Below are 22,372 nucleotides of genomic sequence, written 5' to 3'. Positions count from 1 at the left end.
CGTGCCACACTCGTTCACCGAGGAGTCAATAAAGAAAGGAACTAGGTTAGGACCGAATCCTCCTTTCGACTCGGATGTAGTACCAGGGGTTAAGTATGCATTAAACGCTGGCGCCTTTCATCTGGCTGCTCAACAGGTAGTATTTTGTAAATGCATTCCCCTTACCTAACCCCCCCCCCCAAAAATCTTCTGCCTCACGCGATTCCTCATTCTGGGTTCGGGAAGACGCTGGGGATCCTGGGGAAGAGCAGAGTCGTCAGGGCAGCCGCACTTGTTCCTGCGGGATGAGCACAGTCACGGCGCGCTCAGAACAAAAGCCCCGCCGAGCAGGGAGCGCGGATCGACCCCCTCCCGCCATCGCGCGCCGCGTTCCAATGGAAAGCGGAGGTGTGAACCTACGAGCGGAGGCAGCGGGCGCCCTGGTTCCTACGGCGCTGCCGCCACTACTATTGTTGCGGGGCTCCTCCTCCAGCACCGCCACCGGGGCTGCGTGCGAGCCGGGACACACGCCCCGCCACCTCCCGCTCCTTCCTTCCACGCAGCGTCTCCCCATCTACCCAGGCTCCACAGGGCCCTACTGTGTGCCGGGCCCTGGACTGGACACCCGCCGCCTAAACCCCCATCCACCGGGTTCGAGAGCCCTCGCTCCGCCCTCCCTTCGTCCTGCCCCGGGTGGGTGCGGCCGGGGGTGCATTTCAGCGCCGAAAGGTCCAGAAAGCCCAAGCCCGGAATCCGGGCGAGAGGCGCCGCCGGAGGCAGCCCGACTGGGGCGGCCCGGGAGCGCGCGTCTCCGAGGCCGCGCGGGGTCCCCCTGTCTGGCGCTCAGGTGACTCCGCCGCCCACGCCGCCGCTCCCCTCCCCGGGCCCTCCCCTCTCCCGCGAGGGGCGAGTTCGGCTGTTGCGCGCGGCGAAGGAGGGGCTACGAGGGATTTGAAAGTGCACAGGCTGCGGAGTGGAGCTCGCATCTGTTCCCGCCGCCCGCGACCGGATTGAATTTCTGCGAATTCAAACTGAATGGGGCTTTCTTCTGCTGCCTTCCAGAGGGCGCCTGCAGCCCGCCGCGCGCCGCTCTCGGGCGGGAGCCGTCCCCCGGCGCGCAGCTAGGACGAGCGAGCCGGCCCCGAGCCCGTGCGGGCCAGCCGGCGGCGGCAGGGCGGAAGCTGCGGACGCGCCGGGGCTCCGGGACCCGGCGCCCGGCACCCGACCGCGCCCCCCCTTCCCCCCCGCCACCCCCTGGCTCCCCGCGCCCGCGAGCGGGGCGCGACTGTCATCAGCCGCCGGACGGGACCCGGCCGGGGTCCCCGGGGTGCTGGCAGGGGCCCGGGCGACCCTCTGAAGAAGAACTTCTTGGGGGCGGGTCCCCGGTCCCCGGTCGCCCGCTATTGTCTGCGCTCGGCGCTCGGCGGCGGCCCCGGGGCGCGGGAGACGCAGCCCGGGCGGGGCCGGGCCCAGGGCGGCGGCGGGAGGAGCCCGGACAGCCGGAGGCGGCGGCCGAGGAGCTGCGAGCGCGGGAGCCGAGCGGAGCCGGCGGGCCGCGGTCGAGCGCGATGCCGGCGGCGGCCGGGGACGGGCTGCTGGGCGAGCCGGCGGCGCCCGGGGGCGGCGGCGGCGCCGAGGACGCGGCCAGGCCGGCGGCGGCCTGCGAGGGAAGTTTCCTGCCGGCCTGGGTGAGCGGCGTGCCCCGCGAGCGGCTCCGCGACTTCCAGCACCACAAGCGAGTGGGCAACTACCTCATCGGCAGCAGGAAGCTAGGCGAGGGCTCCTTCGCCAAGGTGCGCGAGGGGCTGCACGTGCTGACCGGAGAGAAGGTGAGCCGCCCGGGGCGCGGAGTCCCCGGCCCTCGGGGCGGGAGGAGCGGCGGGGGACCCTGCGGGGAGCACTGCACCGGGAGTCCGGCTGCGTCGTCCCGGCCCTGCACCTCCCCTCCGCCTGCCTTTCCTTGCGGGTTGAAAGAGGGCACGAGTCCAGCGCGCACGCACACCCCCGCGGCTGGCTTACCGGCCTGGCCCGCGGGGAGGTCTGGGGTCGGCTTCCCTAGGGGGGCGGCTGGTTTACCCACGAAGCTAGCCGCAGCCTTTTTGCTCCTCGAAGAGCGCCGCCTGGTGGACACCAGCGCGGGGGATGGTGGAGGTGCTCTGTTCTTGGGGCCCATAGGAGCCCCACATCAGTCGAGGGGCTGGAGCCAGGCCATTGTGTTGCGTGGGCCATTACGTTGAGGGTGGGGGAGCCGGTTAGCCAGCCCTTGGGGAAGCTTAGAATCTGATTCCTCTCCTGGGCTTAGGAGGTGGGGGAAGGCCGAGACCCCGGGGACATTTTCCACCTGTAGGCTGGGGCAGCTAGGGAAGTTTTTCGTGCTCAGATGAGGGTTTTCTGGCCCCTCCTCCACCCACCCATTCCCTCCTACCCCTGCTTTCCGATCTCACCCACCCCTCCATTCCCCACCCATTCCCGTCTCCTTCCCTCCATCCCTCCTCCATTCTCTTCAGCCACTGGGTAGGAGCTGCAGTAAGGCCCCTGCTCAGGCGGGTACAGAACTACACGCTGATATCCCCAAGCTTCAGGGTTGGGAGGTGCCTTCATATCTTCCTGGAAGAAGGGAAAGCAAAGGAAGATCCCCAGAGACCGAAGGGGCACTCTCTCCAGACTTGTGAGAAGTTAGATGGTTGTGAACCCTTGCCAGGCATTGCCGAGGGAGATCTAAGTTGTAACTTGGATCTGTGAGAACAAGCTCAAGATAGGATGACTTATTTTGCAGGGGAGTGGCCCAGACACTGGGTCATCCCAAGTGGTGAGGCTGCCTGGCAGCTGCCCAAGTTCGGGGCAAGCTCCTGGTCATCTCAGACTCAAGGCTCCCCCTCCTCCCCTGCCTCCTCCCTCCTCCCCGCCCCTGCCTCCTCCCTCCTCCCCGCCCCCAAGGCTTGGAGTCTCTCAGCACTGGCCAGGGAGTAGCCCCTTTTGGTGGCTCATTCATCAGGGAGGCATCAGCACATCCGGGGAGAGGGGAGCTGTAGGCTTCCTGCCTACCCTTCTGCCCACTGACCTGGGATCCTCTACCCAGCCTGGGAGTTCCTGGGAATGCCATACTGTGGAGCTCTGATTCTAGGGCGAGCTGCCCTGCCCTCTTGTCCCCAGCCTCACCTAACTTTGGTTTCCCTCCTCCTTTCCCTACTGGGTCCTGAGGCCCCTTGCATTTGAGTGCAGGTCTCTATTACCCTTGCCATTTGTCCTCTATTCCTAAGCTGCTCATGCTCCGGTGGGGTATCTTTGTTTTGGGTAGGTGGGGTAAGAGTGAGTAGTTTAAAAAGTGCCTCTTGCTTGCATTTCCATGTAAAAAGGGAGTGTGCAGAATGAACTCACTGAATTGAGTAAGTCTTCAAAAAAGAAGGAAAAACACTCCTAACCTCATTCTAGTCCAAAGAGAGCAAGCACAGCGTACTTTCCTCCTTTGGTTTGCAGTGGGCTGGCCAACTTACACATCCGGCCGGGGTGCACGGCCGAGGCCCCCCTCGCTAACTACAGTGGGCTCACTTCCCCACGCCCGGGTAAATTCCTGTTGGTATGGGTAGTCGAACTTTGTTTTCCTTTGAAACGTACAGGATTCAGTCTGGTTGTGCATGTTCCCACTTGAAACTTAGCAAAAAGAGACGAGACTTTATACTGACGGCATATGGTCAACATTACGAGCGCATTCATCTCGCCTGCCCCGCCGCTCAGCCTCTCCCGGCTTCTCTCCACTTTCCCATGCCCTGTTGTATCTCCGGCTCCTCACCGGTGCAGTTTGGCTTCATAACACAAGGCTGTTGGCCTTGGCTGAACTGGGCGAGGATGCACTCCGAGCTCAGGCCCTCCTCGGGGCTTCTAGAGCTCTGTGCTGGGTCCACAGGACAACCTGGAGTGCAGGGAGTTCTTGCCCAAATGGGGTCCAAATGAGGAGCCTTTTGCACCCCTAGCTGTCCATGTTCTTTCTCTTCCGTCTTATCTTTCTTTCTTTTTTAAAGATTTTATTTATTTTAGAAAGCGAGAGAGAGTGCAAGTGAGCTGGGGGGAGGGGCAGAGGGAGAAGGAGAGAGAGAATCTCAAGCAGACTCCCTGCTATGCAGAGCTTATGGGAGGCTCGAACCCATGACCCTGAGATCATGACCTGAGTCAGACACTCAACTGACTGAGCCACCCAGGCGCCCCTCCTCTTATCTTTCTTAAATGAATCTCACCTCGCCTCAGCAAGGGGAGGGGACCATTAATTGGCTGTCAGATTGTCATTCTCGACTACTCGATTGGCTCTAGCCATGAGAATCAGTGCTTCAGGGAGTACAAGCATCACGAGAAACCTGGATTTTAGTTCACTTAATTGCCAGCTTTAAGGAAACAATGGGTGTCATTCATAGCTTTTATCTCCCAAATCCGACACCTTTAATGCTTAACCTAGTAGATTAGGGTTCTGGCAGATCACAGAGATTAAAATGTGCGTGTGCGTGAGCGCGCGTGCACCGCATGCATGACTTTGGGAAGGATGACCGAGTTCATGAGCCCCCATCCACACTTGCGTTCTGGATATTGTCTTACTAAACCCAAACAGAGGTGAAGTCAATATCCTGCTATATGCAGCCCTCTTTTTACAAGGGGAGCTGGTAAGAGGGTTTTCAGGTTGGCAAAGGGGTACTTATGTGAACCTAGCAAGAGGAGACCTTGAGGTGACAGTACCCTGGGGGAAGGGAAGTGAGGTGTCCCTCCCAGTGGGTGATGTGAATGGCCCTGGAGAGCCTCTCCCCCTAATAGTGCCCCCTTTTTTGGGGTGCATACTTTAGATAGAGCACTTCACTTTTATCCTTGTCTTCCTTTTTTAAAGGACATAGATCATAGCGGGAGGGAAATTAAGTCATGGACACTGTAGTAAGAAGTGAATGCATGGCCCTACGCCATCCCCCGAGTGGCAGGATCCGGGGCAGCTTGTGGTGGGGAATCAGTTCATGCAAAAGCTGAAAGGTGGGATGAAGAAAGGGAAGAAGGGGGGGTACCCACGTTTGGCCTGCCTTACAGTTGCAATCTCAAACTATGCACTGTGTTTTGGGTAATTTGTGCCCAAATCTATAGAGTACTGCTGGTTTAAGACACGGTGTGTGTTACATTTCGACTCAGTGCACATTTCCAAAAAGATCTGGACCACATCCTCCACGGCTTGCTGGGAATTGCAGTTGGAGATGACAGAAAACCACTTTTTCCTGACTTTCATCTCAGGCTTCAATCCTATCTCATCAAGAAGCTTCCTTCGGTCACCGCTGTCTGCTGGACAGTATTTTCGCCTGCCTGCCCTCTGAAGTTGCTTGTTTGAAAGTCATTTGGATCTAGATGGTCCTGTTGCTGCTTGAAAAGAAAGAATGGATTTGGGTGACACCTACTTTTGTCCTCCTTTAGCTTTGAGTGGATGTCATCTCTGTTAATATGGCTTTAAAAACAAATAATTCCCTTGGTCATGTGAGACTCTTAACGGGTACGTTCTTAGGTCAGAGTGTCTGTGACTACAGGAAACTGATGATTGGAGGAGGAAAAGGCACCACAGAATCAGATTTTGAAGAGTATTCACTGAGGCTTTGAGACAAAGAGCAAAGTTGCTGAATGGCGATATTGAGTGATGACTTTGAAAGACCCAGAGAGGTTGTGCTTGCTGCCCCTGAAATTGGTCCCTGATACCTATGAAATGCATCGTTTGGGCACATAATTGGTTATTATTACATTTTTTTTTAGAAGACGTGCTAAAAGAAAGTTGGAAAGACTGACAGAGAAAAGCAAGGTACATCTCAGGTAGAGAGCTAGTTTCAAAGGCAAAACTGCAAAAAAGGGGACACGGGTTGATGCCACAAAGGACCCCCTTTTGTGATTAAGTCTTTCTAAGATGCAAAGTTGGGTACATAAATGATTGGTTAAGATGTTTAAATATCTTGTTCTAACCCTTGGTTAAAAAAAAAAACAACCTGTTTATCACTTTTGTTGGAGCTATTTTGGGGCTAAAAATAAGGGTTGCCTGCTTAGTAAGTTGCCAATAATTATGCTTGGAGCACGACAGCGCCAGATACCTGGAGTGAAGGAGTTACTAAAAATACAATTTACTATGTTTTGCAGAACAGGAAATATGACTAATTTTAGAGATGGCCTTTTGGCAGATCTGTTTTTAGCAAGTATTTCTGAAACAAACAGGTGCTAAATCCTGTATATATATATATATATATATTTTTTTTTTTTTTGAAGTGCTAGAAATTTAGGGGTAATAGCTCCGAGGAACAAGAAATGACTAGAGAAGTGGAAATTCCTATTAATCCGCAGCAGGAATTTCTGGGCAAGAAGGAGGCGTTTGGCAAAAGCACCTCCTCAGCATGGCGTGTGTGACAAGGCAGCGCCTATAATTTTTGCGATTGCATGCTGCAGTTTCGGGCACATTCTTTTTGAACTTCCTGCCCCGTCTCATCTTTTTGAAGTACGTGTGAATGGTGGAAATTGGCACGTAGGGCTCAGTTCTCAGTGTTCATTGATGCACAGGTCCCGTGGACTTCAAAGGGAGCTTAGGAATCGGCACAACAGGGCTGCGCAGGGCCCACGAAGAGCCGTACAACCCTAAATTTTCTCTGCAGGTGTTGAGTCACCATACGGGCTGGGTTCGACGACAGCGTTCTGCTCCAAGGGGGGCATGGCAGTCAGCCATCCTGGTGGGGATCTTCCAGAAGGTGGTGGTGGGGGGGCGGCAGCTGCATCTGCGCAGAGAGATGGGTAGGCTGGGTGCCTTCGGTGACCAGGTGGTTTGGGCAGGAAGTATCGTTTCCCTTGGGACATAACACCCCTGTCTCGATTATTCGTGGTAACCCAGTGACCTGCTCTCTTGGCTAATGGAAATGCATAGACAAATGCGTAAGCCTTATTTTTAGCAAACTGGTGAGAGCTCTTTAAAGATGCTCTCAAAAAGATGACCAGTAGGAAGGAGGTGAGCCCCGGGGCCTGAATAGGACCAGAGGAGGCTGATAACCTGTACAGAGGGAGGGAGGGCTACTGCTTCTCCTTGATCACAAGGACCAGCTCTCAGGGGGGTGATGGAGTGTGTTTTGTGGTTGATCCGGGGTCCTCCCTGCATTTTCTTACTGCAGGCTTGCAGTGGCCCTGGGCAGGTGAGAACCCACTTGCTGGGGTTCTTACCTGTAGGGATGATGTAGAGGAACGCCTTAGTAGATTTTCCCCCTGACCTTCACTTCTCTCCTGTTAGAGCTGCGTCACAAATAACCATAAACTGGGTGGCTATTCCCTCCCAGTTCTGAAGGCCAGGAGTCCCAACTCCAGGTGTGAGCAGGGCCGTGCTCCCTCTGGAGACTCTAGGGGAGGATCCTTCCTTGTCGCTTCTGGTTTCTGGTGCTTACTGCCAATCCTTGGCATTCCTTGGCTTGAGGCTGCACCGCTTCAGGTTCTGCCTGCATCTTCACGTGGCCTTCATCCTTCTGTGTGTCACCTCTGTCTCCAAATCTGCTTCTCCTCATAAGGACACCAGTCATTGGATTTAGGGTTGACCTTAATCTGGTAGGACCTCATCTTCACTTGATTACATATGCAAAGATGCCATTTCCAATAAGGTGCCACTCACAAGTACCGGGGGTAGGACTCGAACACGTGTTTTGTGGGACACAGTGCCGCTCGCAGCGCCTCCGAAGACTGGTAGGCTTGTGTTGCACGGGGTTTCCTGGGAAGCAGGCCTTGACCCGGAGAAGAACTTGGTCTCGAGGAGTATACTCACACCAGTACTTGGGAGGGGAGGAGTGGGGAGGGGCAAAGCAGCCCCTGCCGCTGAGATGGTCCTACACAGGGGTCCAAGTTGGAGTGAGGGGACCCATCATTGGATGGGGGCTGCCCTGGGAAGGGGGCATGACCTTGGGCACTTGCTGAGGGCCATGAGGGGGGGAGGTGGTGCTTGCAGCTGGAAGCTGGAAGCCAGGAGGCAGCCTCGTGTCCGCAGCTCACTGGCTTTACTGGGGGAGACAGGACCAGGGCCCAGCGGGGAGGGAGTCTTAATCTGAGTCCAGGCTGTTTCCATAAAGAAAGTGGGCAGCTTCCCCGCCCCACCTTGCTGACCCAGTTGTGATCCCTCTCACCCCGAAATGAGGGTGCATCAGCAGGGTCTACACTCCAAACCCTCTCCGTGTCCTGGGAAATATTCTGGCCTCATGTTTCTCTTCGGTTGGATTTCTTGGGGGCTCTGATGTGTGTAGGGGGTACTTGTAGGATACTTTTCTGTGTTGTTTTCTCTGGAGAACTTGGTGTCAGTGGAGTTTGACTAACTTGTTGATCAGTGCGCCTAGTTCAGAGACCGTAGGAGGGACCCTCCGTCCCCTGGGTCATGGGAAAAGTTCTTGAAGCAGTTGTGGGAAACTGGGCTATTGTTGATTAGAGTTAATGATTCGGGACATTCCGGTGGACAAAAGACTACTTGGGTCAGAGCTGTTTCTTAACATTTTTTTTTTTTTTAAGATTTTATTTATTTGACAGAGAGGGACACAGCGAGAGAGGGAACACAAGCGGAGGGAGTGGGAGAGGGAGAAGCAGGCTTCCCGCAGAGCAGGGAGCCCGATGCGGGGCTCGATCCCAGGACCCTGGGATCATGACCCGAGCCGAAGGCAGATGTTCAACGACTGAGCCACCCAGGCGCCCCTGTTTCTTAACATCTTACCACCTCACCCTGCTGGCTCTGCCCTCCTTAGCTGTGCACTTCCTAATTACTGGCTTCTTTTTGGTTTTTAATCATTTTTGTGTGTTTTAGGGTTCGTTTGGTTAAGTTTTGGTGTAGGTCATACAGACCCAGGTTCTTAAATTCAAAGGTTTCAAGAGGGTATGTAGTAAGAGGTCATTCTGCGCCTCACCCGTGTGCCTCAGCAACTGGTTCCTTTCTCTCCCCAGAGGCACCCCTGTTTCTAGTTTCCTGTGTATCCTTCCGAAGATGTGCTCTGTGCATGCAGGTGTTCATACACATTGGTAAATGTGTAGGTATAGAGAGGTGTACTTTTACACCGTACATGCTGTTGAGTGTCTTGCCTTTTTTGACTTAGTAATAATATATGTTGTGCATCCTTCCTCCAAAACTATATAGAATTGCCTCATTATTTTTTTTTTAAGATTTTATTTACTTATTTGAGAGAGAGAGAGATAGCAAGAGCGAGCACAAGTGGAGGAGAGGGGCAGGGAGAAGCAGGCTTTCCGCTGAGCAGGGAGCCTGACGTGGGGCTCATGGAGCTCCATCCGAAGACCCTGGGATCATGACCTGAGTGGAAGGCAGATGCTCAACCGACTGAGCCATCCAGGCATGCCTCATTATTTTTAATTACTGCATTTTATTCATCAGACGGAGCTAACATATTTGCTGTATCATTCCTTGTTGGTTAACTCAGAGGATGTTATTTAAAGAATTAAAGATATTTAAAGAAGGGACATTTAGGTTGTATGGAATTTTTTGTCATTCTCAAACTCTGCAGCAGTAAACATCTGTGCCCGTTGGTTATTTTGTAAATGTCTCAGGTATATCTGAGGGATCAATTCCTAGCCTTAGGTGAAAGGGTATGATTGTTTTAACTATCGATAAATATTTTCAAATTGCCTTCCATAGAGGTTATCCCAGTTTCTGCACACGTTAACCTGCTGTGAGGTTATCTTTCCATAGCTTTGCCAATACAAGGCCCTCTGTAAACTTTTTGATCTTTGCTGGTCTTGTAGGTTAAACATGGGTATCCAGTTTTATTTATAGCTCCTCTTATTTACAAGTGAGTTGAGTATATTTTCATGTTTAGCAACAGTTTGCACATCAATCCTGTTCATTGCTCCTGTCTGTTCACCATTTTCCCCTGGGCTTCGTGTCTTTTTCTTATTGATTTCTAGGTACATTTTATATATTAAGGAGATCAGTCCTCTTTCAGTGATCTATTTTGCAGCCTTGTCCATCTTCTCCTGCTCCCTGTTTATTATTTATCTTTGTTTCTTGGTGATTCTTGCCACTGCGGAAGTTATTTCCCTGGATCCCACTAACTAGAGAGGGACCATAGATGAACTTTGTAGGTCCGTGAACCCTTACAAATTGTATGTGGATAATTATATTTCTGGGGAGAGAGTCCTTGGCTTTCATTGGATTCTAAAAAGGAGTTTTTTACCCCCAGAATGTTAAGAGCCACTGCTTTGTTGTCCAGCCCTGTCTGCTCTGCATTGTTGGGATGAGGATTTGGGCTGCCTTGGTTTGCTAGCATTTGTGCTGATTGGGCTAAAATTGCAGATTACACTCAGATCAGGCAGGCTGGTTTTACAACCATGACCTTCGACTGGGCACGGTATTCTGACATCCGGCTCCTACTATGCTTGGGTCACGGGCATCGGGCATGATAGAGTGTGGACGGATCTTTGGAAAACCTTGACTCTTGCCCGGACAACTCTGAATCCATGTCCCATAATCTCAGAGGCAATAGATAGAATTTATGGTGGGTGGTTGAGAAGAAAGGGAAAGGGGGAATATCGAGGGAAATGAAAACCTTTAAAGGAGCAGTAGTCCGCCACTTGACTTGGACATAAAATGCACTAAGTGTAAGCACCTGTGTAAAAATATGACTTGGGACCCTCGGGATCTTTTGTCTTCCCTCAAAGTGCTTCTCATCACCTCAATTAGGTTTGTGGGGCTGTTGTAACAAAGTACCAGCAACTGGGTGGCTTCAACAGAAATGTACTGAGCTGTCATACAGCTCTGGAGACTGGAAGTCCAAGATCAAGGTGTCGGCAGGGTTGGTTCTTCCTGAGGGCTGTGAGGGGGAGTCTGCTCTGGGTCTCTGTCCTTGCCTTGCAGATGACTGTCTCCTCCCTGTGACTCTTCTGTCATCTTTCTTGTATGTGTGTCTGTCTCTGTGTCTGTACTTCCCCTTTTTAGAAGGACACTGGCCATACTAGATTAGGGCCCATCCTAACGACCTTACTTTAACTTGATTACTCCTGTAAAGACCGTATCGTATGTCCAAGTAAGGTCACATTCTGAGGTCCTGGGGCTCATAGCACTTGCTATGGTCGGAATGCTTGTATCCCCCTGGGATTCATATGTTGACACCTAAGCCCCAATGGGATCCTGTTTGGGGGGTGGGGCCTTTGAGAGGTGATTAGGCACGAGGGCAGAGCTCCCATGAATGAGACTCGTGGTCTTGTAAAAGAGACCCCAGAAAGCCCTTGACCCCCGCAAGAACACAGCAAGTAGGCACAGCACCAGACACAGCACCAGACCCCACATCTGCCAGCGCCTTGACCTTGGACTTCCAGCCTCCAGAACTGTGAGAAATAAATTTCTGTTGTTTAGAAGCCACCTAGTCGATGGTACTTTGTTAGAGCAGCTTGGATGGATTAGGACAAGACTTAAACATATGAATTTGGGAGGGGGGGATGAAATTCAACCCATAACATCACCTGATCCCATGGTATATATTTATGTGTTGATGTGTTGTCTGTCTCGCCACTGGACTGTAGGCCCCATGAGGCAGGCTCACTGCTCTCCCTGGGGTCTAGAATAGTACGTGGAACAGAGAAGGTGCATCAAAGAAAGCTTTGATGTTCCCAGGACAGGAGGGCAGCCTCAGAGCGACAGTGTCCAAGTTAGCAGGGACTGGTTCTGCGGGCACCGTGTCTCCACTCCTTGCAGCTCGTGGGCCTGTGTGAGTGACGCGTCGAGGGAACAGGTCGTCCAGGTGCCGTTCTTTGGGAAAAATCTCAGCCCCGGAACAGCTGTGCCTTCTGCAGGGATTTGCTAAGGAAGGCATCTGGGTATCAGAGTGAAAGGTGACCAGCCAGAAGCAGACAAATATTTTGCAGTGTCATGGGACTTTTAATGGACCCTCAGCTCTTTCCGGAGAAAATGTACCAACACTGCAACAGATGGGCGAAGTTGCTATTTGCAAACATACATTTTTTTGGATGTTTCCCATGGAGATATATGGAGGTTTGGATCTGTCTCTTTGACTATAATTTTTTAATAAGTTTATCAGTCTCCTAAGCCAAATGGCTGCCAAAACATTTGGCAATCCTGCTTGCTTCTCTCGCCTGTTCTCTGAGCCATTTGATTCTTTCTCGTCTCCCTGTTTGCATTACTTCTGCTGTTTTTATCCTGTAGTGAGTTCTTGTCTTACATCCCATCCCATGGCTTTTTGGTGAGGTGTCTGGCTTTCTTTCTGCCTCTCTTTAGCTACTCTTGTTCCATGACGCTCCTCTCTTGGCCACTTCCTGCCCTGTGCCGGAGCTCTGTGACTAGAACGTGGGAGAACGGACAGCGGTGATGGGCACCCCGGAGCACGGAGCGTGGTGCTGAGGGACAGAGGGCGCACCTGCCCTCAGGGAGTCTTGCTGTTTCTGTGGAGGGATGCTAGGATGAAATTACACTCCCAGCGAATCCTTTGTCTACCTAGAGCAACACGGGGATTTCATGAGCTCCCGAATCACCGAAGCCCAACAGGAAAGAAATGAGTGCCTGCCCTTTGCTTTCCCCACGCGGATGTAATGGGATGTAATACTGATAACAATAATAATCACGAACATTTATGGATCTCATACGGCCTGCTAGGCTGTGCCCTGGGTGCTTTGCTGCAAAATGGAATTTCTTCCTTACAGTGGCCTTTTGTGGTAGGTACTGTTGTGTTACCTTTGCAGAGCCACCAGCCATCCCGTTGTGCCCAGGACTCTCTCAGGCTTAGCAGTGAAAATCCCACGTTTTGGGAAACCCCTCATATAGTGGCAAAACCAGATTCGCTCAAGAGAACATTTCATCAGAGTGTTTGGAATCCTACTGAGGGTTTTCAAATAAAAGTTTTGGTGAGCAGCTAATTGGGTCATGAATCAGCAAGGAATAAACCAAAGCCCAAAGTCCTGCGCATGGCTGGGGTGCTTGTTGTGATGACAATCTCCATGTGTGGTCCCGGGGAGTGAAGGGGCCTTTCCCACCTCCACCACGCTCCACCATGCCAGGTTCAGTGGTCTGCCGCCTTTTATGAGTTCACTAGAGATGAGAACCTTGAGCCTTGTGTGCACGCGCGTGTGCGTGTGTGTGTATACCATACACACATAAATGTATATATGTATATACATAAACGTGTGTATCTATATTAAATAGAAATCATATCATACTATGCTAAACACAAATGCATAACTTTTTGGCAGCAGATTTTGTTTTTAAGATTTTATTTATTTCTGAGAGAGAGAGAGTGCGCACGTGTGCATGGGAGGGAGCAGAGGGAGAAACAGATCCCCACTGAGCAGGGAGCCTGATGCCGGACTCCATCCCAGGACCCTGGGATCATGACCTGAGTCGAAGGCAGATGCTTACCCGACTGAGCCACCCAGGCGCCCAGCAGTGAATTTTCTGAAGGAAATGGTGGGGACTGGTAGCTATGTTGAGTAGCTCTGGTTAGCATTAGTCTTAGTTTTTTTTTTTTTTTTTTTTTAAGATTTTACTTATTTGTTAGAGAGAGCATGAGAGGGGGGAGGGTCAGAGGGAGAAGCAGACTCCCCACTGAGCAGGGAGCCTGATGTGGGACTCCATCCTGGGACTCCAGGACCATGACCTGAGCCGAAGGCAGTCGCTTAACCAACTGAGCCCCCCCGGTGCCCTAGTCTTAGTTTTGGTACCTTTCTTTTGTGTTGGAGGGAGAAAAATATGAGGGGAGAGAGAAGTTGGAATCAAAGGGTGGGGCTGCATGTAAGTCCATGTCTTCTGTAGCCCACCAAACAATCCCGTAGAGTCTTCTTGTTAAACCGCCCTCCTGCAAGAATGAACACAGATTATTTATTAAAAACAAAGCAAAACACCGAGTGCTTTCACCTTACTTATTATGCAGACTAGCTGGAGCTTGACCAGTTTTTCCAAGCTCCGTTTGGGCTGAGAAGGGGCATGGGAGGCAAATGGAATGAGGAAGTGCCCAGGTGAAGAGAGGCGTCAGAGAAAGCTGGCTGTGGAGTTTGGGATCAGAATATTCTAGCATTTTCTCTGAGCCTTATGTTAGTGACACCAAATGGATAAAGATAAGTGTTATCACTGATGTAATCTGGTTTTCAGTTGGAATTACTGCTGCTCCGATTCAGAAGTCTTGCTTTCTAAGTCTAGTCTTTATTCTGGGGTAAAAATTTAATTAGAGAATGTAGTCTCTGACTCAGTTCTCAGTTGAACATTTATATTTAGTAATACTAATAAAAAAAAAAAAAACTTGTTTTGAAAACAATTCTCCAGGTTTGTAAAGTGTCATTCCCACAGGATGACATTTTATTCTATTAAAAACTAACATTTGTGAGCAGTAGTTGCAATTTCAAGCCCAATTTGGTGTAATGAAACTTGAATTTCCCTCTGGAGGGAATGCCTATATGACTGTTGTGCTCTCACCTAATTCATTACTCTGAGATGCTCTTTTCCTAGATCAAGGATGAGCTTTTCTTTTTTTCCTTCTTTTTTGTCATAGAAGGCCATTAAATTAAAGCACCTGAGAGTGTGTGGAGTAACAGTTTCTTTCCAATAATCAGACTTAGAATAATGTCTTCCAGATTCCAAAGGGGCGTATTTATTTAAAAATAAATACAAATCATATAATATAAACCAGTTTCTTCAGATGACCAACTATAAATATTTTTAAAATAATTTTTAAAAGCATTTTTAGGGGCGCCTCGGTGGCGCAGTTGGTTAAGCATCTGACTCTTGGTTTCGGCTCAGTTATGATCTCAGGGTTGTGAGATGGAGCCTGGAGCTGGGCTTCCATGCTCAGCGCAGAGTCGGCCTGAGATTCTTCCCCCCACCCACCTCTGCCCCTCCCTCAGCTCGCGCGCACGCACACACACACACACTCTCTCTTTCTCTCAGTAAACAAACAAACAAATAAAAACTTTAAAAATAAATAAAACCATTTTTGACCAGGTATTTAAGTGTTTTAAAATTCTTTAAACCAGGCCAGTTACAGGTGCGTTCCAGAATATTTGAGGTTATTAATCAATTAGGTTAAGTCCCAGGCTAATATTTGTTCATTGCCATGCCTTTTTCCTTGCATAGCTGCTTACATACACTCTCTTCATCATTAACTCAGCCACTTGCCACCACACTTCACTAATCACATTCATTGTCTACTTCCATTTTGTTTTAGATACCTTAAAACAATTGTCCCTTTTTTTGAATAATTAAACATGAGTTTTTATCTGTGGTTCCTTGTGGAAAAAAACCAGAAACACAAAGAGGAAAATAAAAATCACCTGTAATCACACAACCCAGCAATAACCACTGTGAACATTTTTAGGTGTTTGGGCTGGGTTGGTCTGTGTACACATGATTCAGAGATATGTATACACATACATATACACATCGTTGATTTTTCCCCCTTTGAACCCATTTGCTAAAAAATTGAGATCCCAACGTTCTTAATACTTCCCCCCCACCTTAATATATAGAGAACATTTTCCCATGTTGTTAAGTATTCTTTTAAAATTTGATTTTTGGTGATAAATAGCATTCCATTATTTAGAGTTACTGTAATTTTACATATTCATTCCCAATTGTTGGCCATTGAGATTATTTTTAATATTTCTCTACCTAAATGATATTGCTGTTACTATCCTTGTATGTACATCAGGAAGCCATTCCTTAAGATAAATACTTAGAAGGCTTTTGACATATTGCGAAATTACACTTTGGAAGGATTATGCCAAGTGATACAACGTATGGAAGTGACTTTTAAAAAGTGCATTTTGGTAATTACTAGGGGTAAACATAATTTGTGTACTTGATTGAAAATTTGTATTTCTTCTTCTACTAACTGTTAATGATTTTTCCCCATTTTTTTCCTGTTTGTCTTATTGATTTGTACACACTTTTTACACGTTAAGGATATTAGTTGTTTATTTTTGATACATTGCAAATATTTTCTCCCAATTGGTCATTTGTCTTTTGATTCATTTTGTGTCTCCTTTTTTGAGGGGGGCAGATAAAAATTTTAATTTTATCTAGTCCAACCAATTAGTCTTTTTCCCCCCTAGTTTTCTCTTATTTTTTGTGCTTAAGTAAACTAGAGGGTTTGTTACTAGTTTTGTTTTATAAATTTATTATTGCTAAATAAAGTATGAGTCTTGCCAGTGTTCCACTGTTGTCTGCAGAAAACTCTTTGTGTTGTTGGGTGGGAATTTTTGACTGTATTTTTTTACCCGGTTGCTGTTGAATCTGATGGTATCATGTGCTAAAGCACAGGCTTTAGGGGATGACAGTCTTGGGTTCCTATCACCTTTCTGCTACTTAGTAGCCGTGTGATCTTGGGCAAGGTATTCAAACCCTCCAAACTTCAGTTTCTGTGTCTATAAAATGATAATAACTCATGGGTATCCAATGGGGATTTGATATTTTATATATATATAAAATATATAAAATATTTTTAATACTTATATATTACATCATATATAATATTATATTTGTATTTATATTTTTATGTATAATATATAATATATATAATATATATAAATGCAAAAAATATATAAATTTGATATTTTATATATATAAAATTTATATATACATGCACCTGTGCATAAAAACATATATATACATATGTACATATAGATAATGTACATACATATACGTGTATGTGATATACGTGTATATAATGTACGTATATATAATATACATATATATAGTTTACACATATATATTTTATATATATATATGTGTAAAGCACATATTTATCCTGAAAATATATTCAATATTGTGTTAGTGAACAAGTAGCAGCTGGTTATTCTCTTCTGTTAGACTTTCAGGTTTATATTTAACTCTTAAGGTAGGTGCGAATGAGGCTTTTTCAGATGGTGAGAAATAGATACTCACTGAGTTTATCATGGGTGATGGAGTTTTATTTTAGGCATAAAGGGAAGTGAGGAAGATTAGGGCTGCACCTCTCAGCCCTGCAGTCAGCACCTCCCTGAGGACCTCAAGGGGCACTTGGCACCCCAGGGGGCCTAGATGCCTGCATTCCTAGAATCCCACTCCCCTCCTCTCTCCTCTGCCTGGAGCTTCCAGCAGCTTCTGTGGCTCATCGGGAATATTCCTTTGTCCGCCCTCCCCTCTGTCTCACAGCTTTGTACTTTTGGTGGCTTCTCTGCTGACTGATTTTTACTTTCAGCTCTTTCTAAGTATTAATGGCTCCCTTACATTTCCTAGTTTGGTGACAGAGTGCTAGGAAGGTATGATCACTGAGTCCTTACTGGCCTCACCTTCTGGTCACCTTCTCGGCACGGAGCATCCTTTAACAGTAGGAAGTTATTTTAATGGCGAAAGAAAGAGGAAATCTAGCGATAATTCCCCACCGAGTTACCAGATCGGTATGGTGTGGAAAAATTTATTGGACAACTTAATTCCCCATGTTTTGGTTTGGTAGCCAACTCTTTACTTAACACTCAACAAAACATTTTACTGTCTTTAGGGGTTATGATTTCTTCTACATTTGTGGTTTTGGAGATACGGTGCTACATTTGTTCACTGGCTCTCTGCTAGAAGTCCCTATTATTTCCACTGCGATCTAAGACCTCTTTAGATTCCAGGACTGGGTCGAGGATTTTGTCTTGGACTATTATCGCCAAAATTTCTGTGTTTCCGGCTCTTATAGTGTCCCCCAAACCTCCCCCCACCCAAAGGCTACTTTATTCATGAGTACCTTTTCAGCTACATTTGGCTGCTGATTTTGTCCCAGGATGTGAGAATAGACTACTGATTGTTTCCTGATGCCTTTGGGACAGCAATACTTCTTAAATTAGGGCTTATTTTGGAGTTTAAGTATTAAATGTCAAATTTTGAAGAAAGCATGTCTGAGATCTCTTTGTTGTGGAAGAGAAGGTCATGTAAGGCTTAGGGGAAGGGAGAGGAAAACAGAAACAAGCTGATGACTTCTTGCTTTTCGAAATCATTCCCTCTATACCCGTGGAAAACCCTTCCCATTTTCAAAATGTCCTGTTTTTAAGATTGATTTCCTAATCTAAAGCCATTTGCCAGGTGTACTGTGAAGTCAGAATGGTCACTGCTGGAGAAATTTTCCAGTTGTAACCAGTTTTTTTAAAAAAGTGTTATCTCGGGGCACTCCGTGGCTCAGTCAGTTGAGCATGCCGCTGTTGGTTTCGGCTCATGATCTCAGGGTCGTAGGATCAAGCCCCACGTCAGGCTCCGCACTTAGCGGGGAGTCTGTTTGAGATTCTCTCTCTCCCCTCTGCCCCTCGCCCCACTTGCGTGCGTGCTCTCTCTCTCAAAGAAAGAAATACATCGTTAAAAAAATTAAAAAAGCATTATCTTGGGGCGCCTGGGTGGCTCATTCGGTTAAGCAACCAACTCTTGATTTTGGCTCAGGTCATGATCTCAGAGTTGTGAGATGAAGCCCCATGTGGGGCTCTGTGCTGGGTGTGGTGGAGCCTGCTTAAGATTCTCCCTCTCCCTCTGCACCCCCCCCCCCAAGCTCTCTTGCGTGCTCTCTCTCTCTCAGATAAATAAATAAATCTTTTTTTTAAAAAGCATGATCTTTACTTGGCTATTGGAGATGCTTATGGGTCTTCTCGTTCAAACATTTACTGCTCGCCTTCTTTATGCAGAGGGGCTGGTAACCTGTATGGGCTTTTGTATGAATTAGAAAAAGGTATGACTAGGCAGACCATTTGGAAAAAGGCATCCCCTCTGGGTAGACCAGTTGGAAGAAGGGGCTCCCTCTGAGTGGCTACAGCTCCATGATGCATGACTTGGTGAGCAGAGCATTTCAGGAAAAAAAAGTATATATATATATTAAAAATATATATATATATATGTATATATATATATATATATATACATATATATACACACATACAACCTTTTCCTCCAGAGCTCACAGGATGGCAAGCCAAGTGAGGCCTGGGTTTCTGTCCCAAACGTCCCCCTCCAATGGATGTTTTTGTGTAAGGCACCAAATGCACTGTGAACAGGCACCAGAATCAGATCTGCCCTCAAAGAAAGCAAGGTCCCAGAGTCAGAATCGAGCTGTGAACCACAAACAGGACTTACGGCGTTACAGTGAGAATTTTTCCTTAAAGAGTGACAGATTAAGTGTCCTAGGGGGTTTTAGAGGATCTCAAGTAAAACTCTGCAGCCTCAGTCCTGGTTCCTGTCTAGAAAAGTCCACTTGGTTGCTTTGCTGGAGAAGAGAAAGATAAGCAATAAATTCAGGTCTGTTTGTGTCACTCACTGCCCAGGAGACACAAGACATACTCCAGCATATGTAACAATTAAGATCTTGGGGGAAATGCCCTTCACTGGAGCCTTAAGACCTGTGACCCCTCTGTCTCCTGAGTTATCATTCAGCCTGATGGAGGGGCCCAGGGCTGAGACTTCCTGTGTGTCAGGAGCTGCAGCAGCTGTTCGGCTAGAGTCTGAGAGCCCCCTCTCTGGGAGTTCAAAGAGAAAAATCCCCCGACAATGTGCTGATCGCTCATCAGTCCCCTCTGCACAATTCCTTCCTTGGAAGGGTAAATAGTGTGACAGTTTAATAAGGGGTCGGTGACCATTACTTGCAAATGGAGAGAATCAAAAGCAAGTGTCTTTGAAAAGAGGTGTTCCCCCCCCCCCCACCCCGCCTGGGGAAAGGAATGTGATGGTTTTGGGTTTCTCTGTGTGTAATCTGAGAGGCTCATCCATCTCGGTGTGACAGAGGAAAATTTCAGCAACAGGAAAGTAACTTCTGATGTATCACAAACAGCTGGGTGGGCCATGCCTCAATGGTGCACAGGCAGAAGCAGCCTTTTAAGTATTGCTGCTCAGCGTGGCTTCTGCCTCCGGAAGGGCTCGTGAGCTGGTGCGTGGTGTTTTGCAGCATTTGTCAAGCCACCGTTGTCCTGAGCATCCTCACGTGGAGGCTCACGGCTTGCATTCTGTGTAGGCGTTTGTTTAGGCTGAATTGGGTCCCCCCCAAATTCCTGTATTGGAGTCCTAACCCAGTCGCTCAGAATGTGACTGTATTTGGGGCCTTTAAAGAGGTGATTATGGTAAAATGAGGTCAATCCAACGGGTGTCCGTCTAAGAAGAAGAGATCAGGACACAGACACACACACAGGGAAGACCGTGTGAGGACACAGGGGCAAGACAGCCATCCACAAGCCAAGGAGAGAGACCTCAGGAGAAACCAACCCTGCCGACACCTCGATCTTGGACTTCCAGCCTCCACAACCGTGAGGACATAAGTTCTGTTGTTTAAGCTCCCCAGTCTGTGGCATTTTGTCACGGCGTCCCCAGCAAACCAACACAGTGTTTATATATCCGGATATATGTGTCTTGAGAGCTAGGGCCAGCCTCAGGAATCACGCTGGGCAACTTCACTGTAGTGAATTGCGTTATATCCAGATAGTGTAATACGTGCAAACAACCCCCTCTCTCAGTAGGGAAATTAATATTGCTGATTGAACTCCAGATTTGTTTTTGTTGAGTGATGCTGCATGCTGATTCCATGTAGGAATAGTTCAATCAGTCAGTCAGTCAATAAACCAACCAGCTAACCAACCCTCTGAAAATATTCAATGCCAATAGTATTTCTATTTTCCTAATATATTTACTTTCTATCGCCTTCAGAAGAATAAAGTGTTTTAAATTTCTCCTGGAATTTCTTTTTTTTTTTTTGAGAGTGAGAAAGAGCACAGGGGGGAGGGGCAGAGGGAGAGAGACAGACAATGTGGAGGTAGAGCTCACAGGAGCCTCAAGTGACCCAGAGGGGCTGAGGAAGACGGAGGACACAAGTCGGTGCTAAGACTGGATAGGAGCAGCAGGGAAGGACGGAGAGGGCAATTAGGAGGCACCGTGCTCAGTGGCTCCGAACGGAGCATGGAGCCTGCTCAGACGCTTGGGATTCTCTCTCTCTCTCTCTCTCTCTCTGTGTCTCAAACAAACCAAATTTATTTGGTTCTGGAGGCTGGAAGTCTAAATCAAGCTGTAAGAGGTTCGGTTCCGTCTGAAGGCTGTGAGGGAGAATCTGTTCTAGGTCTTTCTCCTAGCCTCTGGTAGTCTCAGGTATCCCTTGGCTTGTAGATGGCATTTTCCCTGCATCTTCCCTCTGTGTGTGTGACTGTCCCTGTGTCCAAATGTCCCCTTTTTATAAGGACACAGTCATATTGGGTTAGGGCTCTCTCTACTGACCTCCTCTTAACTTCAGCATCTGCACAGACCCTAGTTCCAAATAAGGTCACATATCCATAAGTGCTGGGGGTTAGGACTTCAGCATGTTTTGGGGAGACAATTCAACCCCTAACATCCTGCTAGGATTTTTCTCCTTATCCTGTCTTAGTCATTCACTAGCCCCGAATGGCCCTTGGACTCTCCAAGCAAAGAGCAAGAGACAGGCAAAGTAGTGAAGGAGGCGGAGCGCTTGGGACCCAAACCCCCAGGCATTGGTGTTCCCTGGGCTTTGGGTGGAGACGGCTGCCTGCACCTTCCATGGGGCTTCATCGCCTCTGCTCCCCATCTTCCAGCTTTCTGGGACACTGAGCTTACTAGGGGTGCTTGGGGCTCATCCCAGAGCAACAGTTCACTTGGGGAGAGAAACGTGGGAGGCCGGGTGGAATAGAGAGGTGTTGTAGAAATGCAGATGGTTATGCTGATGTTCCGTCGAGGAAACACCGGACCCTGGACACAGACTTGAGCCCTGAGCCCTCCAGGGGGGCTGGCTTCCATGGGAAGGCAAAGAGGTGAGCAACATAGGGCCTCACTGTTTACCCACCTGGCCCCCTCATTTTATGTTTTGTGGTTATTGTATTTCAGGGTGTTATTAGGGCAAAGGTAGGTGTGTTGAATATGCGTCTTGTGAGCTCTCTTTTCTTCAGGACTCTCAAGGCCTGTCTTGGTCGCCCCCACGGAGAAGTCCAGCATTGAACTTTGCTGGGCGGTAGGATAGAGGCTTCCGGAAAGTGTGAAGAGAGGCTGATTGTCAGAGTAGCTTGGTGTGCAGCAGTGAATTTGGGAAGGCTGAGAGCGAGGGGGGTGTCTGCCCGTCTTGAAAGAGGTGGGTTTGAAAGCGAACCCTCAGTATCCACGCGGTGTTCAATCAGTATGCCTTGTTAGTTTGTCAGGAGCCTTGTGAGGAATACCATTTGTGAGCGGACTCTCTTTTATGGCTTAATGTTACACACATTTAGAATGTATGTTATAGTGGAGACAGTTTTAATGATCGTAAATTGCTCTGAAGTTATCACCCCCCCGCCCCCCGCTGCTCTCTGTAGGTATGTGAGCCTAGGGGGAGAAGCTTTTTTCCCCCCGCACTTGATGCTATGGGGAAGTGATTTGAAGGCTGACAGCAATTTCCTGGTGAACGAACCTTACTTAGATCTT

At 48.6% G+C, this 22,372-nt stretch overlaps 1 protein-coding gene across 1 annotated transcript in view; it reads left to right on the top strand.

The window, feature by feature from the left end:
- The first annotated feature begins 930 nt into the window (after window positions 1-930).
- Window positions 931-22,372, top strand: part of HUNK (hormonally up-regulated Neu-associated kinase) — a 58,977-nt gene continuing 37,535 nt past the window's right edge. The window contains exon 1 of the mRNA XM_078059822.1: window positions 931-1,808. Within this exon, the coding sequence (XP_077915948.1) occupies window positions 1,548-1,808 (261 nt within the window). The 5' untranslated portion in view covers window positions 931-1,547. The remainder of the gene's footprint in view (window positions 1,809-22,372) is intronic.

This window comes from Halichoerus grypus, chromosome 1 (genome assembly GCF_964656455.1).
Source record: "Halichoerus grypus chromosome 1, mHalGry1.hap1.1, whole genome shotgun sequence".
Lineage (NCBI taxonomy): Eukaryota > Metazoa > Chordata > Mammalia > Carnivora > Phocidae > Halichoerus > Halichoerus grypus.
This window is presented reverse-complemented; position numbering and strand designations above follow the sequence as displayed.